Genomic DNA, 25,794 nt, shown 5'->3' with positions numbered 1-25,794 from the left:
AAAATCAGAACACTGAAGGGAGGGGGAGAATTAAATCAGATTTACGAATTGTTGTCAACTGAATTGACTGCTATGTTTATTACATTTAAACCTATTCTTTCTTCACGTAGCTATGAGAAAATTTTACTCCATGTATATATAAGTCTGTGGCTTTCTGTAGCTGGGATCCACACTGGGTTGAAAGTCAGAAGACCTGGATTCTCATCCTGATACTATCTGCTGATACCTTTTGAAACTAATGCCGTTTTTTCTTTCTACTCCTCAGCCTCTTTAATGAAAACAAAAACCAACAAAAAATGTGGATACGGGGCTGGCTGATCAATAACTTCTTTTGGTTATTTTATGTTGGTTTTTTTCCCCTAACTTTCTTATAAACCATATGTGCTTCTGAAAATATCAGGTGTGGTATACATTACCAAAAAGCACATTACTCTGAATTTCAGAAGTTTGTGCCTTACAGATGAAACAGGGATCATAATGAATGTAAAGTAATTTTAGAAAGATGGCCTAAAACTGTGAAAAGTGTTGGAATTCTTTGAAAGGAAAAAGCAGTAAGAACAAATGTGTCGGGCGCCTCGGTGCCTCAGTAGTTAAGCGGCTGCCTTCGGCTCAGGTCATGATCCCAGAGTCCTGGGATCGAGTCCCACATCAGGCTCCCTGCTCAGTGGGAAGCCTGCTTCTCCCTCTCCCACTCCCCCTGCTTGTGTTCCTGCTCTTGCTGTCTCTGTCTCTGTCAAATAAATAAATACAATCTTTAAAAAAAAAAATCTAAAAAAAAAAAAAGAACAAATGTGTCCTTGTGAAGGTCATGCTGCCACTGTTTATTGAATGTTGATGGTGTCCATAGTATGTGCTAAGGATGTTTCCTTTTGAACTTGAAAAATGGTGATTCAGGGTTTTGTTTTTTCGGTATCTTTAAGTTGTGATCTATCTCCCCATTCATGATCTCAAGGACTAGAAATCTTCTCTTATAAAACCAATTTAATTTGAGCATATAAAGTGAGAATGTTAATCAAAAGGAGTGAATCACAGTCTCTTACGAATACTGAAATGTCCTTAAACTTAATCTTGCAAAATCAAAAGCACATTTCAAGCGGCTATATTAATATGATTGTACTTTTTTTGGTTTCAAACTTTTAGTCTTTGTTGAGCATCCGTGGCTCCCTATTTTCTCCAAGGCGAAATAGCAGAACAAGCCTTTTCAGCTTTAGAGGGCGAGCAAAGGATGTGGGATCGGAGAATGACTTTGCTGATGATGAGCACAGCACCTTTGAGGATAACGAGAGCCGGAGAGACTCCTTGTTTGTGCCCCGACGACATGGAGAGCGGCGCAACAGTAACCTGAGTCAGACCAGTAGGTCTTCCCGGATGCTGGCAGTGTTTCCAGCGAATGGGAAGATGCACAGCACTGTGGATTGCAATGGTGTGGTTTCCTTGGTTGGTGGACCTTCAGTTCCTACATCGCCTGTTGGACAGCTTCTGCCAGAGGTGATAATAGATAAGCCAGCTACTGATGACAATGTAAGGAAGTTTTAAATAGTTCAGGCATGGCTGGCCCATTATTGCTGCACCAGCCAGTGTTTCTACAGAATGGAACCCTTTGAGAATGATTCGTGGTTGGTCAAGCTGTGAATGCACCTGCATCTTGTAATACATTTAATAGACTAACCAACTAAAACTTGAGGCCTCAACACTCTCTTGCATAACACCGAATGCATTTACTTATTAAACGTGCTAAGAATAAATTAGACACAATAATAAATTACTGCCTCCAGTTGGTGGATTTGTTATATACCCATACTGAGCTTAGATAGCAAGACATCCTCTAAAGCTTTGGTATAAAAGTAAATGAATGATTCCTCTGTTTAAGTATAAAGGGTGTATAATAAATCTTTCCAACAGATTCTTCACTATAGCTCTGACTTATTTTAGAAGATTTTCAAGAACACTGTGCCTACATGGATAGCTTCATTGTTATCTTAAAATTTCTAGTATTCACATTTGTCTTCCTAAAAAAAAAAAAATGCTGATATAAGTCTTCTCAAAATGAGTCTAAATGACAAGACATAAATAAATCATTAATACAGACAGATAAAAGAACTGTCTGTACAAACATATGTTACATGTTTGTGAATGTGTATGAGGATGAGGAATTTCTGAACACATGCTGCCTCTTAGTAGATGGGTAACTCACTTGGAAGTATATCAGCATGATGAGGCATGACTAAGTCAGAATTAGATGACTTATTGCTTTGGTACCCTGGATGAAACTGTTGTCCGTGTAGCATGTGTGTGTTTCTCACATACAGTTTGTGTTGTCAATGACCATCTATGTCTTGCGTACAGAAAATGAGGTGGTGGCTACATGTGTTGCAATCATCTGTATTTCTTGAAAAATAAATGGCTACCTTCTCAAAATAAAATGCCTGACCATTTATATGACTTCTCAGGTTGTTAGTTTTATACTATTAGTTCAGAAATGAGGCTAACTGTTAAATATGTCTCTCAAGCGATTTATTAACTATATCAAAATTACATCATGTCTCATAAAATTACAAAAGTAGAGGGTTAAAAAACTCAGTTTTTTGCTGTTTAACTAAATGGTTGACAGTTTGGATATTCCAGGTTAATGATACAATAAGTCAGCAATCTCTGCCATCACCAGCTAAATATGAAAAGTGCACGATGCATGTGTTTCATGAAATTCACTGTGTCACATTTGGTTCTTTGCTTGGCATATTGCTCAAGTTAATCATTTAATACATTAGTATTTTCTTTATAGGGAACAACCACTGAAACGGAGATGAGGAAGAGAAGGTCAAGTTCTTTCCATGTTTCCATGGACTTTCTAGAAGATCCTTCCCAAAGGCAAAGAGCAATGAGTATAGCCAGCATTTTAACAAATACAGTAGAAGGTTTGTTACACATTCCATTTTCATTCAATTATTTTCACTAAACTTATATGGTCTCACTTGAAACAAATATCTCTATTTGTAAATTGGAAACAATACATTCCTAAAGAGAATATAGTAGATCTTATTTAAGAGTTATTACTTGTTATACCTACTCATATATTCTAGGAGCTTTAAAAAAGTTACTTAAGCACAATGATAGTGAAAATCTAAAGAATGTTTTCCTGTGTGGGGCAATTCCTTGAAAATGCAGAATAAAGCAGCTCTGTTAGAGCTGCTAATCTCATTAGTCGTAGTGACCCTCTCTTCTGTTCCATTTAGCTTAGGACTTCAACATCATCCTAAATCCTATCAAGATTGGAGGGGAGGAGTGGGTCGTTTCACAGAAGAAAACAAATTTAAAAGATGATTCTTGGCTCCTATAGATTCCTACCCTATCTCTTATAGGTTTAGGTTGACAGTTTAGCCAGATATTAACATAGGATTACACACAGTATCTACATTTCTGCAACTCATGTTCCTATTGAAACTTCATTTAAAAGGCCATTCACTTCAGGCCAAGTGCTGAGCCAGATTATCAATGCATACGAGAAAAATACTATTCTTTGCTACCTCTGCTCTATGTGTATGTCTGATGAAATATCTTCAGGTGTCTAAAGAATAAATTCTATAGTTTTTTTTTTAAGTACAAAAGAGGTTGACTCTGTAGCAAATAAAAATGTGTTGATTACTGAAAAACAAGTCTAGTGGATCTGAAATAAATATATATGTGTACAAAATATATCTTTTGGTTCTTTTTTTATTTTTAATTTAGAACTTGAAGAATCCAGACAGAAATGCCCACCCTGTTGGTATAAATTTTCCAACATATTCTTAATCTGGGACTGTTCACCATATTGGTTAAAAGTGAAACATATTGTCAACCTGGTTGTGATGGACCCATTTGTTGACCTGGCCATCACCATCTGTATTGTCTTAAATACTCTTTTCATGGCCATGGAGCACTATCCAATGACAGAACATTTCAATAATGTGCTTGCTGTAGGAAACTTGGTAAGCATATTGGAAGGTAAATGTGTTCAATCATTGAATTTTCTGTTTGAGAAACTGTTTCCATTTAATAATAGCTTAAGGCAGTCTTTCTTCCACCTTTCCTACCTCCTGGCTCCCAAAAGATGAGAATTATATCTAACTAGCTACACCCTACTTTTTGCCAACCATTATAGCCCTTAATGTCAAAGCAAAAACTGAGGAAGAGAGCAATAGGCATAGGCCTACAGTACTACTTGAAAAGTCAATATTGATATTTATAATTTTTTCAAGATACAGAAGGAATTTAAGGACATGCTTTTTGAAATGATATTATCGCAGTTTCCCTAGCTGTAGAAGGCTTAAAAAAAAAAAAAAGTAGATCTTTTTATTTTGCTTAGTCATCATCATTATAAGCAAAAATTTAACAACTCAAAAATGTATTCAGCTTTTCCACTTCCAAGATCTAAGTAGGACATGTATTGTTTTATCCATCTATTCTATATCAAAACCATCAAATATTAAAAACCTTCAGTACATTTTGTGTATTATTTGATTAGTAAGGCCATTTTTGGTAAAGGTTGTCACCTAAATCCTTCTCTTCTGTGCTTAAAAAACATGAATTATTAAAGTGTTTGTCAGTTGACTCAATTTAGGAATACTAGCTTTTATTTGCTGAAAGAAAGAGGACTTTAAAGTAATGTATGTATTTTTTATATTATTTGTTTTGAGGTGTAAGATTTTTGATGGTAAAAAACAAAACATGTAGGAGCACCTGGGTGGCTCAGTCATTAGGCGTCTGCCTTAGGCTCAGGTCATGATCCCAGGGTCCTGGGATCGAGCCCCGCATCGGGCTCCCTGCTCGGCGGGAAGCCTGCTTCTCCCTCTCCCACTCCCCCTGCTTGTGTTCCCTCTCTCGTTGTGTCTCTCTCTGTCAAATAAATAAATCAAATCTTAAAACAAAACAAAACAAAACAAAACATGTAAAGCATCCTGCATTGTAGTATTTACAGTTTTAAAGCACTGGTATTTATACTATGGAAGTAAATTTATTTTTTCACATGCTTAACAAATTGATAATAGTAACACACATATTATAGTAATAGATATATGCGTATAATAATGATTGGATTTGAGGAAAATGGGAATACGCCTATAGATAAATGAAAATGTTCATGGGCAAGATATCATGAGTACCTGTGCTGTATAAGGTCTGGAGGAACAGGCAGTTTGATGTGATGGAAGTTAAAAATAGATTTGGACCCAAATCCTAGTTTTGCCATTTTCTAGTTGTATGATACCAGGCAAGTCACTGGTAAAGTAATGTTTGTATTAACCTGCATTAGCCACTTCATAAACTTCTGTGGCAATAAAATGAAATAAAGTAAATGAGACCTTTCTTGTAAACTATAAATTACTACACAAATGTATATAGTAATAGAATCATTATGAGGAAATTAGATAAATATTTTATTCTGTGATCAAACACTAAGTCGTTCTACTTTATCATTATCTGATGGAATTAAAGTAACTTTGTTTTGATCATAGGTTTTCACTGGGATCTTTACAGCAGAAATGTTTCTGAAAATTATTGCCATGGATCCTTACTATTATTTCCAAGAAGGCTGGAATATCTTTGATGGTTTTATTGTGACACTTAGCCTGGTAGAACTTGGCCTCGCCAATGTGGAAGGATTATCAGTTCTCCGTTCATTCCGACTGGTAAAAAAAACAAAACGAAACAGCAACAAAAACAAAACCTGTCCAACAACCAGGGTTCTTACGTAGTACTCTCATAGGTTTTATTATGCAACTACTAATATTTTTAATTTTTGTGTAACATTTGCATTGTCAAAACTAACCCTAAATGGAAAGAAAAAATTATCTCCACTCATTTAGAAAAATCTTTATTTAAAAAAAAGCATAGTCAGGTAAAATTTAATATATAACTCAGTTGCCGTTGTGACTAACTATTATTTCTAGAGATGACTACAGTTAATATTTCTGGATTGAAGAAAATATTTTTAATGAAAATATGTCACATTTTAATAGTAACTTGAAAATATAAACAGCCCTTTGTATGGTGGATGGTAATCAGATGCAAGGTGGGCATGCAGAAAATTCCTAATTTGACCTCTGGAAAATATGCTCCTTCCCTAAATCAGAGGAGAAAAATCTGTAGGATTACTTACCATGCCCTTTGATTTACATATATGTCCTTGCAAATCAGGGAAATAATTACAGGTGTGAGAAATCTCCAAATTTTTAAATGCAGGCATCTAGCTATGTCAGTGCCCCAAAGGAGTATTAATGAATAATAAACAATTTCCTCTGCTTATAGCAGGGCTCAATATGGTGTCATTTTGCATGCTATTGATAAATGAATATCTTTTCAACAGAGATTATTGTGATTCAGATGTTAATATTAGTGTCAGGCCTGGTATGCCTTAGAAACACATTCACAAAGCAAATTAAAGACGGCTGGACCCCAAGCTATCTTAAAAAATTCACTCTTAGGGAAAATGATCTACATGGTTAAAATATGGATGGACAAGATTCTTCCTAGGGGGTCCAAAAATTAGCCATGAGCCTGAGAGAGTTCAAGGGCAGGGCAGATATTGTAAGAGATTCAATATTAATCATTTCTTGGTAAACCTCAATATATGTAAAGATCATAATAATATATATTATTTTTTTTTTATTTTCCAGCTTCGAGTTTTCAAGCTGGCAAAATCTTGGCCAACATTAAATATGCTAATAAAGATCATCGGCAATTCAGTGGGGGCTCTGGGCAACCTCACCTTGGTCTTGGCCATCATTGTCTTCATTTTTGCTGTGGTCGGCATGCAGCTATTTGGTAAAAGCTACAAAGACTGTGTCTGTAAGATCTCCACCAGCTGTGAGCTCCCACGCTGGCACATGAATGACTTCTTCCACTCCTTCCTGATTGTGTTCCGCGTGCTGTGTGGAGAGTGGATAGAAACCATGTGGGACTGTATGGAGGTCGCTGGTCAAGCCATGTGCCTTACTGTCTTCATGATGGTCATGGTGATTGGAAACCTGGTGGTATGTACCCATTTAAGGTATCTATTTCAGAAATAGATTAAGAGCATAATAGAATGGTGACCATTTTGTCCAAAACAAAAACTATGATTTATAATTTATAAAGTCTCTAGGTTTGGATATGCATATAGTCTCACTTTGACAACACAGCAATATAGCTGTGACCCTAGAGTTTTTGTTTTTGTTTTTTAAAGATTTTATTTTATTTATTTGACAGAGAGAGACACAGTGAGAGAGGGAACACAAGCAGGGGGAGTGGGAGAGGGAGAAGCAGGCTTCCCGTGGAGCAGGGAGCCCTATGCGGGGCTCAATCCCAGGACCCTGGGATCATGACCTGAGCCGAAGGCAGACGCTTAACGACTGAGCCACCCAGGCACCCCGACCTTACAGTTTTTATATTGAAATCAACTTCATCAGTCATTTCATCACATTTAGTATATGCATTTTAATAGAGTATCCTACTGAAGACAGGCCTTGAAGGATATGCTGGGAACGTTTTACAAATTCAGAGAAAAGGGAGGGAGAAGTCTGAAAAAATTTTTAAAGAAAGCTTAATCTTACTTGCCAGTATAGGACTGAAGAGTGGTGTCTTTAGGTGTTCATAAATGATTTTACCATTTCCTTGCCTCTTTCATGGCATATAGCGTTCAATCACTCTATGTCATATGGCAGGTGCTTTAGCCAAGCTAGGTTAATCAATTTTCTAGTGGTTCTCAATCAAAATAAGGGTGGGCTAGTGAGGCCTGAGATTACCCAAATGGAGTAACTGGTCAATTCTTCTCTTAAGTTGGAAACATGAATTACTCTTTATAATATAGAAAAATTTAGTATATTCCAGAAGATACATATAATTAAGTGTCAGTCTTATGGAAATATTAGAGATTATTTATAAACAGTTCTCCTAATTAATCAATAGTGGAGTATGAGAAATATAATAGGTTAAGAAAATAAGTGTCAATGCCTATGTTAAGGTACTGATTCTTATTCTGGATCATAATGATTATTTTTTAAAATTTCTATCTAACTCAATATCTCTGTTTATCAAAAAGGAACTATAGAATGTATTTAAGTGTGTAATTGCAAACACCAGTGATTTTTAAGGTTAGAACTTTTGTGTGGTACATATTTCAATCTGTTTTCTTGTAATCATACAATTTTAAACATAGCTAAACCTTAGGTTAACTCATTCAACTTCTTCATTCTGTAAGTGGGAGAATGTGAGACCAACAGAAATCATGTCTTCGCCCAAGGACGTAGAGTGAGGTAGCTATTGAGCCAGATCACAAATTCAGATTACCCAACCTCTAATCACTGTGCTATGGTGTTTCCTCTACACTTAGAGGAATAAGTGATCCCAATCTGCTCTTCTTTACATTGGGGTAATATTATAATCATGTCTGTGTTATTTTTAAGGTCCTGAACCTCTTTCTGGCCTTGCTTCTGAGCTCATTTAGTGCAGACAATCTTGCAGCCACGGATGATGATAATGAAATGAACAATCTCCAAATAGCTGTGGACAGGATGCACAAGGGAATAGCTTACGTGAAGAGAAAAATATATGAATTTATTCAACAATCCTTTGTTAGAAAACAAAAGATTTTAGATGAAATTAAACCACTTGATGACCTAAACAATAAGAAAGACAGGTGTATGTCCAATCATACAACAGAAATTGGAAAAGATCTTGACTATCTTAAAGACGTGAATGGAACCACAAGTGGAATAGGAACCGGCAGCAGTGCTGAAAAATACATTATTGATGAAAGCGATTACATGTCATTCATAAATAATCCCAGTCTTACTGTGACTGTACCAATTGCTGTTGGAGAGTCTGACTTTGAAAATTTAAACACAGAGGACTTCAGTAGTGAATCAGATCTCGAGGAAAGCAAAGAGGTAAGATTTTATAGATGTAGGTAGGTATAAATTTATATATATACACATGTATTATTGCCTATATATAAATATATATGTGTGTGTGTATCTTGCTGCCTTTGGGTAAATCAGATTTGTGGTAATGAGACGGGGAGAGAAAGAGTACAGAGATATAATGGTAGGCAGACCCTCATCTCATTTCACATGTCCACAGATAATGGATTCAGGGGGAAAAATGATAGATCATTTTTGTAAAACATTGTATAATTTTTTTCAGGATATTAATTTGAGTATTATCCCAGTTCAAATGTTGTTCATTGAAGATTTGGGTTTTACTAAAGAACCAATGGAAGCTGATTTTTTTAAATGATTTTTATTTTTATAAAGTTGGTTCTAAAGTACTGTTAAAATAAATTTGGCAATATTTTTTTCTAGTCCGATTTTTTTTTGTCTTGAATCTTCAGATTTACATTTACTATTTGGTGAAGATTAATAGCTACCACATGCTCTGTTGAATTAAAAAAAAACTTTCATTACAAAGACCGTCCATAACAAATACTTTTTCTGCAAAAACTTTACATGATTTATACTGTTTTTGTCTGTATGGTTCAGGGCTAACAGAAAAAAACTGATCTTTTTATTAAAAAGTGACTATCCACTGAACCACCGGAGGCAGTTCTATTTCTTTATATCTGTATCATTTTATATATTGGATTATCATTGCATTAATTAAAAATTTAAATATTGGGGTAGTAGAAACTTTAGAGACAATGTAATGCAGCATTTCTCAAATTCTGAGTCATGACCCAGTGGGAGTTGATAAGCCAATTTATTATACCAGTAATTTTTTTAATTGTAATTAAACAGAATAGATGATACCAGAGCACATGGCATGATGTAGGGAACACTGATGAATGAAGCTCCAGCTGCCTATGCTGAACTCAGATGCACTGCTTTCCTAATCGGAGTGCAAGCCCTGGGTCTGGGTAGCAGTGGGGGTGGGGGGGAAGGGGGGTTGCCTGAAGTGCAGAGTTCTTAAATGTGAGAAACACTGTCTCAGCTCTTTGAAAGTGGTGATCATGAAAACTTCTGGACCCCAGGCAGAATGGATGGCTTCTTTTTTGGTTCCCAGAGATAGAAGGCAGAGCATAGGTAATAAACAACTCATGCTCTAGGCTCATACATCTCACATCTAGCTACTGATATGTATGCATGTCTCCTTTTATATTGTGACATGCTTGAATATGTTTGCTACAAAGCAGGCACTCAGATTAAACTTTTCCATCTCATTTAACTGTGTTTAATAGAACCATTTTGAAGGATTCTTATTATCACACTTGCTCTGATGGGAGCACACTTGAAAATATAGTTTTATTCCCCATGATCCAGACTCCATTTTTCTCTTGATTCAACCTAATAATGTGTTAGATATTGTTGGGGGTTTTTTTTCTTTCTTAGACATTTGCCTTGTCAATTTATGTTGGGCATCTAGGAAAGCAATTATCCGTCATCTTTTTTCCAAAAATTGCTGTTGAAATGCAGTTGTATCTCAACCAGTTGAATTTTTATATTCAATACTGAAACTTCTATTCATCCCCGTTACATTTCAGTTTCTTTCATTTATTTTTTAATTAGCTTTCTGTAAATATTCTTTTATAAATTACCATATTGTCACAAATTTCCTGGTACTTTAGTTCACCATTTATTTCTTCCTTCTTGGTCAGAAATAAACCCATATAAAGTTATTTCTCCTCATTGCTTCCTTAGTCTTATATTGTATTCTCTTCAAAGCAAGGCACAATTTATATGATGCTCTTCTTTTAGTGGAATTAAACTGATGATAGGTGCCTCAAAAGATGAAGATTCTTTATTCTAAATTAGGAATGCAGCCTGTAGGGTATTAAAGTAATCTCATCATTTTGGTTCTTTCTGTTTTAGCCTTTATTCTTTTGCCTACCTTCATTTATTCAGCAGTTACCATACACCAGATATTGTACTAGATAATGGAGGATACAAATGAGCCGTAGTTTTGCATATATGTATGGTAATGATCACATGTGTGGTAATTATCATATACATATATATGCAAATATATATACATATATATACACATACATATATAGCTGACCCTCCAACTACATGGGTTTGAACTATGTGGGCCCATTTATACATTGATTATTTTTTTATAAGTACTGAACTGTAAATGTATTTTCTCCTCCTTATGACTTTCTTAATAACATTTCTTTTTCTCTAACTTTATTGTAAGAATATAGTATATAATATATATACAAAATATGTATATATTAATCAACTGTTTATGTTATCAGTAAAGCTTCTGGTCAACAGTAGGCTATTAGTAGCTGAGTTTTGGGGGAGCCAAAAGTTATATGTGGAGTTCTGACTGCACAGGGTGTTGGTATCCTTCACCCCTGCATTGTTCAAGGGTCAACTGTACATATATTTGGATTTTAGAAAGATAATCCTCAACTTTTAAATATGAATTTCCATGTTGGGACATACCTTTATTGACTCACAATGTTACCTACCATGGGCTCTGCTAGACCTGTTCCATTTGAATATGTTAATGTTTCCATGCTTGGATTTCAATAATGAGCCTTATCTATTATGGATCATTATTGAAATTATATCAGTGCCTTGGGTTAAAGTTATAAATGGTCATTGTTTATTATCCATTTCCTAAGCATTTGTTTTTAGACATGAAAGCCTATAATTATAATGTTGTTCATAATAGATTATTCTCTGGAGCCAGACATTGTGTTATATGATTCCATTTTAGCCACATACCATATGGCCTTACCTGACTATCCGGTCCTCAATTCTCATCTCAAAAATGGGGATAAAATCACCTTCATACTTTCTGTGGAGAATTAAATGAGACAATAAATGTGAAGTAGTTAGCATAGTACCTGACAAATTATAAATATTCAATAAATTGTCATTATTATCATTACTAATAGCATTCCCAACACTCTGTTGGCCAGTGTTTTCTTGTAAGAATTACTAGTAACATATTCCACTGTTAGTCCTTTTGTGTTGTCTGCCTTCTGCCCTCTGTAATGAATTACTTTACAGGTTTATCTGGAAAAGTGACAGATTTTGTATTTTCTGTTTCATTTTTAAATTGTCTCATTAAATTCTTGTTATGGTAGACTCCTTTAAAAAGTTAGGAAACTTTTTTTTCTAAAGAGCATTCCAGTCAGAAAGAATAAATGTACAGAAAGCTAGAGACATGACACAACATGATGTGTTTAGACACAGTAATAGTTTAATGTTTCTGGGATATAAAGTCACAGGAGATGAAGCTACAGGAGTATGCAAGGAGCAGACGGCCCCAGCTTCCAGAAAATGAAGAAGGGACTACAAATGAAGAGACATGTAAAAGGGAGACCTGCATTTGTTTTGCTTCCCCCATAAGGTGCACACTTATGCACCACTGTCCCCCATTCCAGGACAAATTTTTCGGCTGTCTTTCTATAATTGTCCCGTGTTTTTCCCCAAATGTAGGAAAGGCATAGCATGGGTCACACTCAACACTTCCATAAGTCCCAGCAGACCTCAACCCACAAAGTACATTCAAATAACCTAAGGAATTGTTTTTAAAACCTTATAAAGGTTTCTTGACTCATGCAGTAGTAAGAATAATGGAACAGCTAGAAATATGGGGTTTCCACTGAAAATTAATAATAAGGAATGATGGCTTAGACAGATTTTGAAGAGCTTTAAAAACTGGGCAAAACTGGCAATATAAAATCATATCTCTCCAATTAGAAAATGTTTCTTTGTCTGAACGTGCCCGATCTCGTCTGATCTTGGAAGCTAAGCAGGGTCAGGCCTGGTTAGTACTTGGATGGGGGAAAATGTTTCTTTGGTTACGGATTGTATTTTATATAATTTTAGTCTTCTGAGGCCCCCACTGCAAAGTTGGGCACAAATATGTGCTCAATAACTTTTTGAGTTTTGGTTGATTTGTTTGGATAATGAGACTAAAAGTCTGGTGGCCTTAACTCTACCGTGGACAAATCACTAACTCTATATTATCCCATTTCCTAATTTGTAAAAGGAGGACAACTGTCCTCTGGTGCTTATAGGAATATTATGAGGATACAAAAGCTATTTGGAAGTTAAAAGTGCTCAAAAACATAAGGTGATAACAGCACAATTACTACTATAATTTTGTCTGCATAAATACTTTTTAAATGAATTGAGTTATTAATCTTATACCGTTTGGAATCAAAACAATATATTACCAAAATAGGGAAAAAGTACACTTATTTTTGCAATGAGTGAGCCCTAGAATGAGTAAAAATGCCATTTGGACCTTTGTAATTCAGGTCATGCTAATAAAATATCATTTGTTGAGTGCTTACCACGGGAAAACACTGTTTGTAGGGTTTTACATGCACTGTCTCACTCAATCTTCATGCCAACAGATAGATATTATTCCAATCTTTTGGATAAAGACGTTGAATGCAGCGTTTAAGTAGCTTGCCACCGTCACACAAATAGTAAGGACTGATCCTGGACTAGAATAATCTAGGCAGTTGGCAACATAGTCTATGTGTTATACAAAATCTCCTTAACAGTGCCTGAAAAAATATTTTCTTTGGCATTACTTTAAAATTAATGACATTGTTTATTGAAGAACTAAGAATAGGGAATAGGTGTCCATTATAGAGTTGGTCTCCTTTTTTTTTTAAGATTTTTTTTATTTATCCATTTGACACAGAGAAAGAGGAATCACAAGTACTCAGAGCGGCAGGCAGAAGGAGAGGGAGAAGCAGGCTCCCCGCCGAGCAGGGAGCCTGATGCAGGGCTTGATCCCAGGACCCTGGGATCATGACCTGAGCCAAAGGCAGACACTTAACCGACTGAGCCACCCAGGCACCCCTAGAGTTGTTCTTAACTACCAATACCTCTTCACGGGTCATAGGTTAATGGCATAGTCACAAGTGTCTGAGTCCTCTCCCTGCGTCCTGGAAGATTCTCTTCCTTCTGCACTGGCCTGCAGGTTAGACTGATCTGCTTCTGAATCCCACACTGACCTACGGAGGTCTACTTCTAATTGTAGAGCATTTAATCTCTTGGACTTGGTTACTCCAAGCTATGTTTTAGGAAGATACCCTTCTGAATTTAATGCTACCTGGAAGAATCTTCCAAATCATTTGGAAGCACTTCTATATTTGCATCCTTAGCTTATGGAGTCTTTGAGAACAGGTGAAACACTAACCAGGTCCTACTCACTTTAAGGCCACAGTGAGTACAAAATGTTTATTAAGTGAATAAATAAATGAGTAGTGAACGCTTACTTCTAGACTCTCATTTGCCCTCTCAATTATAACATCTATGTTAAAATAATATTTATTTGCTGCTTTGTGGATATTCTTTCACTTAATACTTTTACCTTTACTGTATTTGGGTTAAAGAACATATGACAATTCCCAACTGAAGCATATACTGCTCAGCAGACTAAATTTATACTACCACGGAAAGGTCTATGGTGAATGCCTTATGTGGACAATGCTCAGTTTTTAAATGTACCTGAGAGCAGGGGTTAGTCCATTTCATTTACCAAAGTATAGCCCACCTTCAGCATGGTGCCTAGCATATAGTAGGTGCTCGGTAAATACCTGTTAAATAAAGAAATAAGAATAGGAAGTTTCTGGTTAATCCTGAATCAAAATGGATATGTATGAAGATTTTTGCAAATATCCCAATTCATGAACACCATGATAACATAATTTTCCCCACTGAAAAGCATCACACAACATATCTGGGGATATTAAAAATCTCGGGGAGATGGGTGTGTATGCCCCCAACTGCTCTTTTTTCTGTATGGTCTCTTCACAAATTCTCATGGTCTCTGATGTAGCCACTACTGTCTCCATCCCGTATTACACTTTCTCCTTCAGAAGCCCTTCCCACAAACTTACATAAATGGAGAAGACTTCCATCCTAAAATAAAATAAAATCATGTAAATTTTAAACGTCCCTTTGATCTCATCTCTTCCTTAAGTTTCTGTCCTTGAATTCATTGCCAATCTTCTTTAAAAGATAGAGTAGGTTATACTCAGTGTCTTCCCATTTTCCACTGCTCAGTCACCTTCAAACATCTTTCTGGTTTCTTCCCCTACCTTTCTCTCTGTCAAAAATCACTGATGTTCTCTTATTTGTCAAGTTCAGTGACCCTATCTCACTTGATTGTCTGCAGTATTTCCTAATTCTTTAAGCTTCTGTCATTCCCTGGCTTCCAAAAAGCCAGGCTACTTTCCTCCCAACCATAAAAGCTCTCAAATGGCTTATGAGAAGCCCGGATTCATCCTCAACTTCTCTAATTGGAAGGCCCTCATCAAATTTACTGCTAAATCCTGTGGATTTTACCTCCTAAATCCATCTCCAATCTTGACCTCCCACTTCCTGTCCTATTATTTCTTCTGTATCACTAGAATTACCCTCTGAAACACATTTCCTAGGGAGGAAAAAAAGCAGTCTTAAATATATCATGAGCAATTGGACAGCCTTGATCAGACTCATTTCATCAGTCTAATTCCCCATGACTCAGCTCAGTTCTAGTCACACGGTTCCATGAAGTTTCTGTCCTTGGACTCTATCATTTCTTGTTAGAAATTACCTTCTTCTCCTTGCCATTCTCTGTAAAATCTAACAAAACAAAATGACCTTGAATCAATGTTCAAGACTTTGTCCATATATTCACTCCACAAAAATATATTGTTGCTCTGTTGCTCACTATATCAAACAACTCTTAATTCTGGAAAGCCCTCTGAATTTCCCCCAACTAGAACTACTTGCTGCATACAATGAAAGGTTTGCATTGCACTCTATTTCTCTGTTGTATATCTGTCTATCCTACTTACTAATTCTGTGAGCAACTCGAGAATAAGAACTGTGGTCATACATATCTTTGTACTTCTAGTAACTTCCACAGTACCTGGCACAAATGAGGTGCTGGATCGGTGTTAATTGGCATCATATAAGTTAATGACATGTTTCATGTTATCAGTCATACCATCTGAAAGTATACAAATGAATAAATCGATCAAGACTATTCCTAAGTCAAATTAAGTACACAGTTTGCTTTTGGATGCAGCTTCTCTCTGGGGAGGGGGCAGGGAGGAGAGTAGAAGGAGGAGAAAAGAAAACACTCAGAATTTTCATATAATTGCCTCACAGATGTTCATGGAGCTCTTTGTAGAGTCCCATCTGGACATGGTTGGGTGTGTCCCTTCCAGCTCTTGTCTATTTCCTTATCCTGAGCTATAGTTTCTCAGGGCCATGATCTGTATGAGATGGCAACTATTCTGTGACGAGTGCTACCATCTAACCAGTGGCTACCCAAACTCCTTCTTCCTTACATCTGATTGATTAACAGGTACCACCAGCTCCGATGCATCTTTATGTACTCTGCATCTCCACCAGCTCCACACAATGGCAGACCTCCATCGTCTCTCAGATTTAACTGCTGCGATCCTCACAAATGTTCCCTCTCCCTAGTCTAGTCTCTACATAATAAGTGGTCTTTCTAAAAGGCAGATCTGGTTGTAGCTCACCTCTCTTTCTAACCTTTCAGGAGTTGCCCCTTGCTTACAGTCTATACTACTTAACATGGCCTACGAGTCCCTGCAAAAAATAACCATTATGGACCTTTCTAGCCTCACATAGTAGTAATCTCCACCTCTCCCCATCCAAGTACACTGACTGATCTTTTGTTTCCTAAAACTCCCCATGCTTTGTCAGGTTCTGATCTTTATGCCTGTTCTTTCCATCTAGAATACTCTTACGCCATCCTCTTCCCCTGCCCCAACCCCACCCAACTCATCCTCTGGTGCCAAATGTTACTTTCTTCTACCCTCCCTTCTTAGACTGAGTTAGGTGGTGCTTTCAAGATACCCTATACTAACTCAATTACGGTGTGTGACAATTGTTTGCTCCTCTGTATCTTCCATCTGATTGTGAATGCATGAGGGCAGGTATTAGGTCTATTATATTCACTATTTCCTTTTCCAGGTCCCAATCTTGTTGTTGTGCATGATCTGATATTTTTGGTAGTTGAAAAGGTCAAATATTAGCAATTACACATATTACAACTATATAATACTGTTATGAAACTTATTACCATTTATCAGGTAAGCACATGGCAAGCATTTTCCATCTGTTATCTTGTTTGATCCTTATAACAATCATGTGACATAAGGACCATTTTACAAATTAGAAACTAAAGCTTAAGGAGGTGAAGATAACTGCTAAAATCCATAAAACCACTAATTGTGATTCAAACCCAAGCTTGTCTGATTCGAAACAGAACTCTTAACCCTTTCATTATAGTTACACAGTTCCTCCAGTCAGTAAACACTTATTAAATATTCGTTAAATATGTTATCATTTATCATGAAAAATGAATGTCAAAAGAACACTAGAGACTCTATGCCCTTTCAACAAAATGAATTTAACAATGAAAAATACTCATTTGATTTACAACTTTGATTTCTAGCTTGGGAATTATAAATGCAATTTTGCAGACCTTTTTTGGTGTTTCTAACTTATTTGAATTACAATAATTTTCTGTTGGTTCAATATATGTTGAGATGTTCTATTTCCTTTATATCTAATCATCAATACAAAATTCATGTTTGACATACTTTAAAGCAGAATTCAGAGTATATTAGAGCTATATTCCTCCACTTTTCCTTCTGCCTTGGTGAAGTGTTTGATTAACACTGGATTTCACAATTGATAAGAACAAGTTAATATTTAGTAAATATGAATAATGCACTGAAGACTTCCCTTCTAACCCACAACTTGATGAAGAAATCATCTGGCCTTTAGGGATGATGTGGGAATTAATGAGTTAATATTTGACTTTTCCAGCTACTCTGTGGAAATGCTAAATCTCAGTACAGTGTATTTTTCTTTGATATTGTTTGTTGACATACTTTGATAGGGGTCATTTAAATTTTCAGTATGCTATTGTACACTAGAAATATTTACTAATGCTTAATGTACACAATAAAATATTAATACTAATATTTTTGATGTTGTAGGGCATCTCATTTATATATGATTTAAGATGTATATGTATTTAAGTATATATAACAACATAAAATGCCCACTTTTAAAATAATACATGCCTAGCTTTAAAAATAAGTATTTTGGGGGCTCCTGGATGGCTTAGTCAGATGAGTATCTGACTCTTGATTTCACTCAGGTCATGATTTCAGGGCCGTGAGATGGAGCCCTGCATTGGGCTCTGAGCTCACCTCAGAGTCTGCTTGACATTCTCTCTCTCCCTTTACCCCCCACCTCCGACCTCCTGTGTGCACACACTCTCTCTCAAATAAATAATAAATCTTTAAAAATAAGTATTTTTTCAAAAATAAAAATATATATATACACATATACATGCACACACATATTCTGTATCCTTTTGACCCTTGAATTTGAGATTTATATTTTAATAAATTTATCACTTATTATAAATTGAACTATTAAACCCTATAAATAAGCTTCCTGTAGCAAACGAAGTCTAAAATAAAAACATAAACATCGTAACATCAAGTCAGGGAACAAGAAAAAACCATTTAATCATTTACTCTTAAAAAATATTGTGGAGTATTTTATTTGTTATGCTTTGTTTTGCTTCACCCTCAAGGTCAAAATCATTTGCTATCGTAAAGAACATTTTTTTAAAAGCAGGAATGTTACATAAATCCACTGAGGAGGAAAAATGCTTTTACCATCAGTGTTGTAGTTATTAAGTGGTTATTGAATGCCCTCGTGTACAAGACAAAGTGGATGCTTTAGCTATGATGTAATCCCTGCATTCTCTCAGCTCACTTATTAAGTCAGCCTGCAGAAAATATATGATCAGTACAGGTCAATGTAGAATTTAGCTTGAGAGTCATGTGTGAAAATATACATATTTTCAAATGAACTAGCTCATTGGTAAATTAAAGTTTGATTAATGGCTTAAATGTGAAAATCATTTTTAAAATAATCTATACTCTCAAAAACTAACTGTGAGAACCAAATGCTTTATTATTTGGATAGTGAATTTCAAAGTAAGATTAAATTTTAATTTAAAAACAAAAAAGGAAGAATTAATTGGCCTTATTTTTTTTTTAAAGATTTTATTTACTTATTTGAGAGACAGAGTGAAAGAGAGAGCATAGGAGCAGGGGGAGAGGGGAGGGAGGGGAGGGAGAAGCAGACATGGGGCTAGATCCCAGGACCCTGGGATCATGACCTGAGCGAAAGGTAGTCACTTAACCGACTGAGCCACCTAGGTGCCCCGCCTTATTGGTTTTTATTTTTTTTAATTATTATTAACATATAATGTATTATTTGTTTCAGGGGTACCGGTCTGTGATTCATCAGTCTTACACAATTCACAGCGCTCACCATAGCATATATCCTCCCCAATGTCCATCACCCAACCACCCCATCCCTCCCCCCACCACCCCCACACCAGCCACCCTCAGTTTGTTTCCTGAGATTGTCTCTTATGGTTTGTCTCCCCCTCTGGTTTCGTCTTGTTTCATTTTTCCCTCTCTTCCCCTATGATCCTCTGTCTTGTTTCTCAAATTCCTCATATCAGTGAGATCATATGATACTTGTCTTTCTCTGATTGACTTATTTCGCTTAGCATAATATCCTCTAGTTCCATCCACATCGCTGCAAATGACAAGATTTCATTTTTTGATAACTGCATAATATTCCATTATATATATATTATATATATATATATTACATATATATATCACATCTTTATCCATTCATCTGTTGATGGACATCTAGGCTCTTTCCATGGTTTGGCTATTGTGGACATTGCTGCTACAAACATTGGGGTGCACGTGCCCCTTCGGATCCCTACATTTGTATCTTTGGGGTAAATACTAAGTAGTTCAATTTCTGGGTCGAGGGTAGCTCTATTTTCAACTTTATGAGGAACCTCCATAATGTTTTCCAGAGTGGCTGCACCAGCTTGCATTCCCACCAACAGTGTAGGAGGGTTCCCCTTTCTCCACACCCTTGCCAACATCTGTTGTTTACTGACTTGTTAATTTTAGCCATTCTGACTGGTGTGAGGTGGTATCTCATTGAGGTTTTGATTTGTATTTCCCGAATGCCGAGCGATGTTGAGCACTTTCTCATGTGTCTGTTGGTCATTTGGATGTCTTCTTTGCAGAATTGTCTGTTCAGGTCCTCTGCCCATTTCTTGCTTGGGTTATTTGTTTTTTGGGTGTTGAGTTTGATAAGTTCTTTCTTGATTTTGGATACTAGCCCTTTATCTGATATGTCATTTACAAATATCTTCTCCCATTCTGTCGGTTGTCTTTTGGTTTTGTTGACTGTTTCTTTTGCTGTGCAAAAGCTTTTTATCTTGATGAAGTCCCAATAGTTCATTTTTGCCCTTGCTTCCCTTGCCTTTGGCGATGTGTCTAGGAAGAAGTTGCTGTGGCTGAGGTCGAAGAGGTTGTTACCTGTGTTCTCCTCAAGGATTTTGATGGACTCCTGCCTCACATTGAGGTCTTTCATCCATTTTGAGTCAATTTTTGTGTGTGGTGTAAGGAAATTGTTCAATTTCATTCTTCTGTGGCTGCCCAATTTTCCCAACACTATTTGTTGAAGAGACTGTCTTTTTACCATTGGACATTCTTTCCTGCTTTGTCGAAGATTATTGACCATACAGTTGAGGGTCTGTTTCTGGGCTCTCTATTCTATTCCATTGATCTATGTGTCTGTTTTTGTGCCAGTACCATACTGTCTTGATGATTACAGCTTTGTAATAGAGCTTGAAATCCAGAATTGTGATGTCACCAGCTTTGCTTTGCTTTTTCAATATTCCTCTGTCTATTCAGGGTATTTTCTTGTTCCATACAAATTTTAGGATTATTTGTTCCATTTTCTTGAAAAAAAAGTTGATGGTATTTTGATAGGGATTGCATTAAATGCTCTAGGTAGCATAGACATTTTCACAGTATTTATTCTATCAATCCATGAGTATGGAACGTTTTTTCATTTCTTTGTGTCTTCCTCAATTTCTTTCATGAGTATTCCATAGCTGTCTGAGTATAGATCCTTTGTCTCTTTGGATAGATTTATTCCTATAGTTTTGGGTGCAATTGTAAATGGGATCAACTCCTTAATTTCTCTTTCTTCTGTTTTGTTGTTGTTGTATAGAAATGCAACTGATTTCTGTGCATTGATTTTATATCCTGCCACTTTACTGAATTCCTGTATGAGTTCTAGCAGTTTTGGGGGGGGGGGCAGAATCTTTTGGGTTTTCCACATGAAGTATCATATCATCTCAAAGAGTGAGAGTTTGACTTCTTCTTTGCCAATTTGGATGCCTTTTATTTCTTTTTGTTGTCTGATTGCTGAGGCTAGGACTTGAGTACTATGTTGAATAGCCGTGGTGATAGTGAACATCCCTGCCATGTTCCTGACCTTAGAGGAAAAGCTCTCAGTTTTTCCCCATTGAGAATGATATTTGCTGTGGGTTTTTCATAGATGGCTTTTATGATATTGAGGTATGTACCTTCTATCCCTACACTGTGAAGAGTTTTGATCAAGAAAGGATGCTATACTTTGTCAAAAGCTTTTTCTGCATCTCTTGAGAGTATCATATGGTTCTTGTTCTTTCTTTTATTAATGTATTGTATCACATTGATTGATTTGCAGATGTTGAACCAACCTTGCAGCCCAGGAATAAGTCCCACTTGGTAGTGGTGAATAATCCTTTTAATATACTGTTGGATCCTATTGGCTAGTATTTTGGTGAGAATTTTTGCATCCATGTTCATCAGGGATATTGGTCTGTAATTCTCCTTTTTGATGGGGTCTTTGTCTGATTTTGGGATCAAGGTAATGCTGGCCTCCTAAAATGAGTTTGGAAGTTTTCCTTCCATTTCTATTTTTTGGAACAGTTTCAGAAGAATAGGTATTAATTCTTGAAATGTTTGGTAGAATTCCCCTGGGAAGCCATCTGGCCCTAGGCTCTTGTTTATTGGGAGATTCCTTAGTGGTTATGGGTCTGTTCAGGTTTTTTCTATTTCTTCCATGTTCAGTTTTGGTAGTTTATACATCTCTAGGAATGCATCCATTTCTTCCAGATTGTCTAATTTGCTGGCATATAGTTGCTCATAATATGTTCTTATAATTGTTTGTATTTCTTTGGTGTTGGTTGTGATCTCTCTTCTTCCATTCATGATTTTATTTATTTGGGTCCTTTCTCTTTTCTTTTTGATAAGTCTGGCCAGGGGTTTATCAATCTTGTTAATTCTTTCAAAGAACCAGCTCCTAGTTTTGTTGATCTGTTCAAATGTTCTTTTGGTTTCTATTTCATTGATTTCTGCTGCTCTGATTTTATTATTTCTCTTCTCCTGCTGGGCTTAAGCTTTATTTCCTTATTGGTTTTTAAATCGACAAAAGTACTTGTTTGAGAATGTTCTAGTTTTGCTGTTATCCAATTTTTTTAGTATTTTATTAGAGATGGGTTTTTGCTACACATCTAAAAATCTTTGCCTTCCCTCTTTGAGTAATTGTGTTATTATTCCAGTGAAATAAAGAATTTGGATATATATCATCTTTGATTTCAACAATGAAAAATATATGGATATATTGATAAAAATACATAAAAATGGTTGTGAGTGTTTTAATACCATTCTCTTAGCTTCTGATAAAACAAAACAAAGAAAAACTAAAGAGGGACACTGATAATTTGAATAATGTAAGTAATAAAAGTAAATGTCATGGATGTATATATTATCTCATAATTTATACATGCAGAAAATTCATATTTTCAAGTGCCCATGTATATATTTATATAAATTAACAATATACTGGATAGGAAAATAAACCTCAATAAATTCAAAATAGAAGATATCATATAGGGTTATTATCACAATACAGGTAAGCTAGAAGTCAATAGTAAAATGAAAAAGTTCTAACCATTTGAAAATTAAGAAATTCCCTCCTAAATAAATATTGGGTTAAGGAGAAAATAAAATATATAAATAGCCATTTGGAAAATAAGAACATTTTCTGTCAGAATCTGTGGAATAGGATCAAGCAGTATTGAAAATGACAAAAAAACTTAGTTTGAGAAATTGGAAATTAAACAAAATGAAAGGAATATAAGTAGAGAAATTAATGACTTGTCAATGTAGCAGATGATATTAGGATAGCAGGTGGTTCTTAGAAAAGAAAACCAATAAAATACACAGACTTTGGTATGGTTGGCAAGATCCTAAGATGACCCCAAAAACTCTTGCCCTTGTGTAATCCCCACTCCTGGGCGCAGTGGAAACCTGTGACTATGATGAGATATCATCCTGTGATTATGTTATGTTTATGGCCCAAGGGAGATTATCCGGGGTGTGCCTGACCCAATCAGAGGAACCCTTTCAGAGTAGTTTTCTCCCACTGGTCACATAAGAGTAATTGAGAGAGAGATGCTCTGGCTAGCTCAGAGGAAAGACTGCCTATGGGGGCCTATGGGGCAAGGAACTGTGGTGGCCTCCACTTATTGAATGGTTCAAGGCCATGAGCTAGCAGGACAGCAGGAACTTCCTCTTATAACTGCAAGTAAATTCACTCTGCCCTTAGCCCATAAGGTTGGTGAATCCTGAGCCTTGGATGAGAACTGCATTCCCAGCCAACACCTTAACTTTATCCCAATGAGACCCTGAGTACAGAATCTTACTGTGTAGTACCAGACTTCTGACCTACAGAAACTGTGAGATGATAAATTGGTATTGTTTTAAGATGCTAAATTTGTGGCGATTTGATACACAGCAGTAGAGAACTAATTTATTTGGCAAATATTACATGTTACGGAAACAAATGACTCTCTATTTATAAAGTGCAATTGCGGTTTGATAAGAATACAAATACTCCAGTAGAAAAATAGGCAAAAGACAGGGACAATTGACAGAAGAAAAAAACATAATTGAAATGAATCTTAAGAATGATTAACCTTAATTTTAATAAATTAATATTAAAGTAACCATAAAGTACTTTGTACATTTCACTTTGGTCAATAAAAAAGAAAAAAAAATGCAGCAAAGGAAAAGAAAAAAAGCCCAGATAAATAATGCATTATGCTGATGAAGGGTTTCTATGAGACAGAGACTTAACGCGAATCTCAGAATATAGTATCTGCCAATAAATGTTTAGTGATTAAATGAATATTGCACATAGCGCTGGTACAGAAATTAACTTAAAGTTATTAACTTTAAATAAAATTAACCTAAAAAAATATGTGAGTGGTTTCTCTGTTTCCAAGGTGGGAGTAGCTATTACTTTCTTCTCTTACCCTGGGTCAGAGATGATCAGGGATTTTTCTAGATACAGACCCAGCACCTCTGACTCATCTGTGCACACACAGCAGCCGTACCCACCCTGAGCTTTTATTGCCTTATGTCTTCCTGAGTCCAGGTTTGTCCCTGCATTGCCTTCTTATCATTTTCTTTTTTTTCTTTTTATTTTATTTTTTTTAGCCCCATACATTACATCATTAGTTCTAGATGAAGTGTTCCATGATTCATTGTTTGTGCATAACACCCAGTGCTCCATGCAGAATGTGCCCTCCTCAATACCCACCACCAGGCTAACCCATCCTCCCACCTCCCTCCCCTCTAGAACCCTCAGTTTGTTTTTCAGAGTCCATCGTCTCTCATGGTTCGTCCACCCCTCCAATTTCCCCCGCTTCATTCTTCCCCTCCCGCTACCTTCTTCTTTTTCTTTTTTTTTTCTTAACATATATTGCATTATTTGTTTCAGAGGTACAGATCTGTGATTCAACAGTCTTGCACAATTCACAGCGCTTACCAGAGCACATACCCTCCCCAGTATCTATCACCCAGTCACCCCATCCCTCCCACCCCACCCCCCACTCCAACAACACTCAGTTTGTTTCCTGCAATTAAGAATTCCTCATATCAGTGAGATCATATGATACATGTCTTTCTCTAATTTATTTCACTCAACATAATCCCCTCCAGTTCCATCCACGTGGTTGCAAATGGCAAGATCTCATTCCTTTTGATGGCTGCATAATATTCCATTGTATATATATACCACATCTTCTTTATCCATTCATCTGTCGATGGACATCTTGGCTCTTTCCACAGTTTGGCTATTGTGGACATTGCTGCTATAAACATTGGGGTTCACGTACCCCTTCGGATCCCTACTTTTGTATCTTTGGAGTAAATACCCAGTAGTGCAATTGCTGGATCATATGGTAGCTCTATTTTCAACTTTTTGAGGAACCTCCATACAGTTTTCCAGAGTGGTTGCACCAGCTTGCATTCCCACCAACAGTGTAGGAGGGTTCCCCTTTCTCCGCATCCCTGCCAACATCTATCGTTTCCTGACTTGTTAATTTTAGCCATTCTGACTGGTGTGAGGTGGTATCTCATTGAGGTTTTGATTTGGATTTCCCTGATGCTGAGCGATATTGAGCACTTTTTCATGTGTCTGTTGGCCATTTGGATGTCTTCTTTGGAAAAATGTCTGTTCATGTCTTCTGCCCATTTCTTGATTGGATTCTTTGTTCTTTGGGTGTTGAGTTTGATGAGTTCTTTATAGATTTTGGATACTAGCCCTTTATCTGATATGTCATTTGCAAATATCTTCTCCCATTCTGTCGGTTGTCTTTTGGTTTTGTTGACTGTTTCCTTTGCTTTGCAAAAGCTTTTTATCTTGATGAAGTCCCAATAGTTCATTTTTGCCCTTGCTTCCCTTGCCTTTGGCGATGTTTCTAGGAAGAAGTTGCTTCGGCTGAGGTCAAAGAGGTTGCTGCCTGTGTTCTCCTTTAGGATTTGGATGGACTCCTGTCTCACATTGAGGTCTTTCAACCACTTGGAGTCAATTT

The 25,794-nt window shown here is 36.3% G+C and overlaps 1 protein-coding gene across 1 annotated transcript in view; it reads left to right on the top strand.

Annotated features, from left to right (window-relative positions):
- Window positions 1-25,794, top strand: part of LOC123839337 (sodium channel protein type 1 subunit alpha) — a 152,159-nt gene that overhangs the window by 89,802 nt on the left and 36,563 nt on the right. Inside the window, exons 12-17 of the mRNA XM_045868693.1 lie at window positions 1,141-1,521; window positions 2,783-2,915; window positions 3,727-3,965; window positions 5,490-5,663; window positions 6,651-7,007; window positions 8,418-8,900. Of these exons, the coding sequence (XP_045724649.1) occupies window positions 1,141-1,521; window positions 2,783-2,915; window positions 3,727-3,965; window positions 5,490-5,663; window positions 6,651-7,007; window positions 8,418-8,900 (1,767 nt within the window). The remainder of the gene's footprint in view (window positions 1-1,140; window positions 1,522-2,782; window positions 2,916-3,726; window positions 3,966-5,489; window positions 5,664-6,650; window positions 7,008-8,417; window positions 8,901-25,794) is intronic.

The sequence above is a fragment of the Mirounga angustirostris genome, unplaced genomic scaffold (assembly GCF_029215605.1).
Source record: "Mirounga angustirostris isolate CCGP_5_RB_7025 unplaced genomic scaffold, mMirAng1.0.hap1 SCAF_3, whole genome shotgun sequence".
In the NCBI taxonomy this organism is placed as follows: domain Eukaryota; kingdom Metazoa; phylum Chordata; class Mammalia; order Carnivora; family Phocidae; genus Mirounga; species Mirounga angustirostris.
Note: the sequence above shows the minus strand (reverse complement) of the source record. Positions and strands in the feature narration are given on the sequence as shown.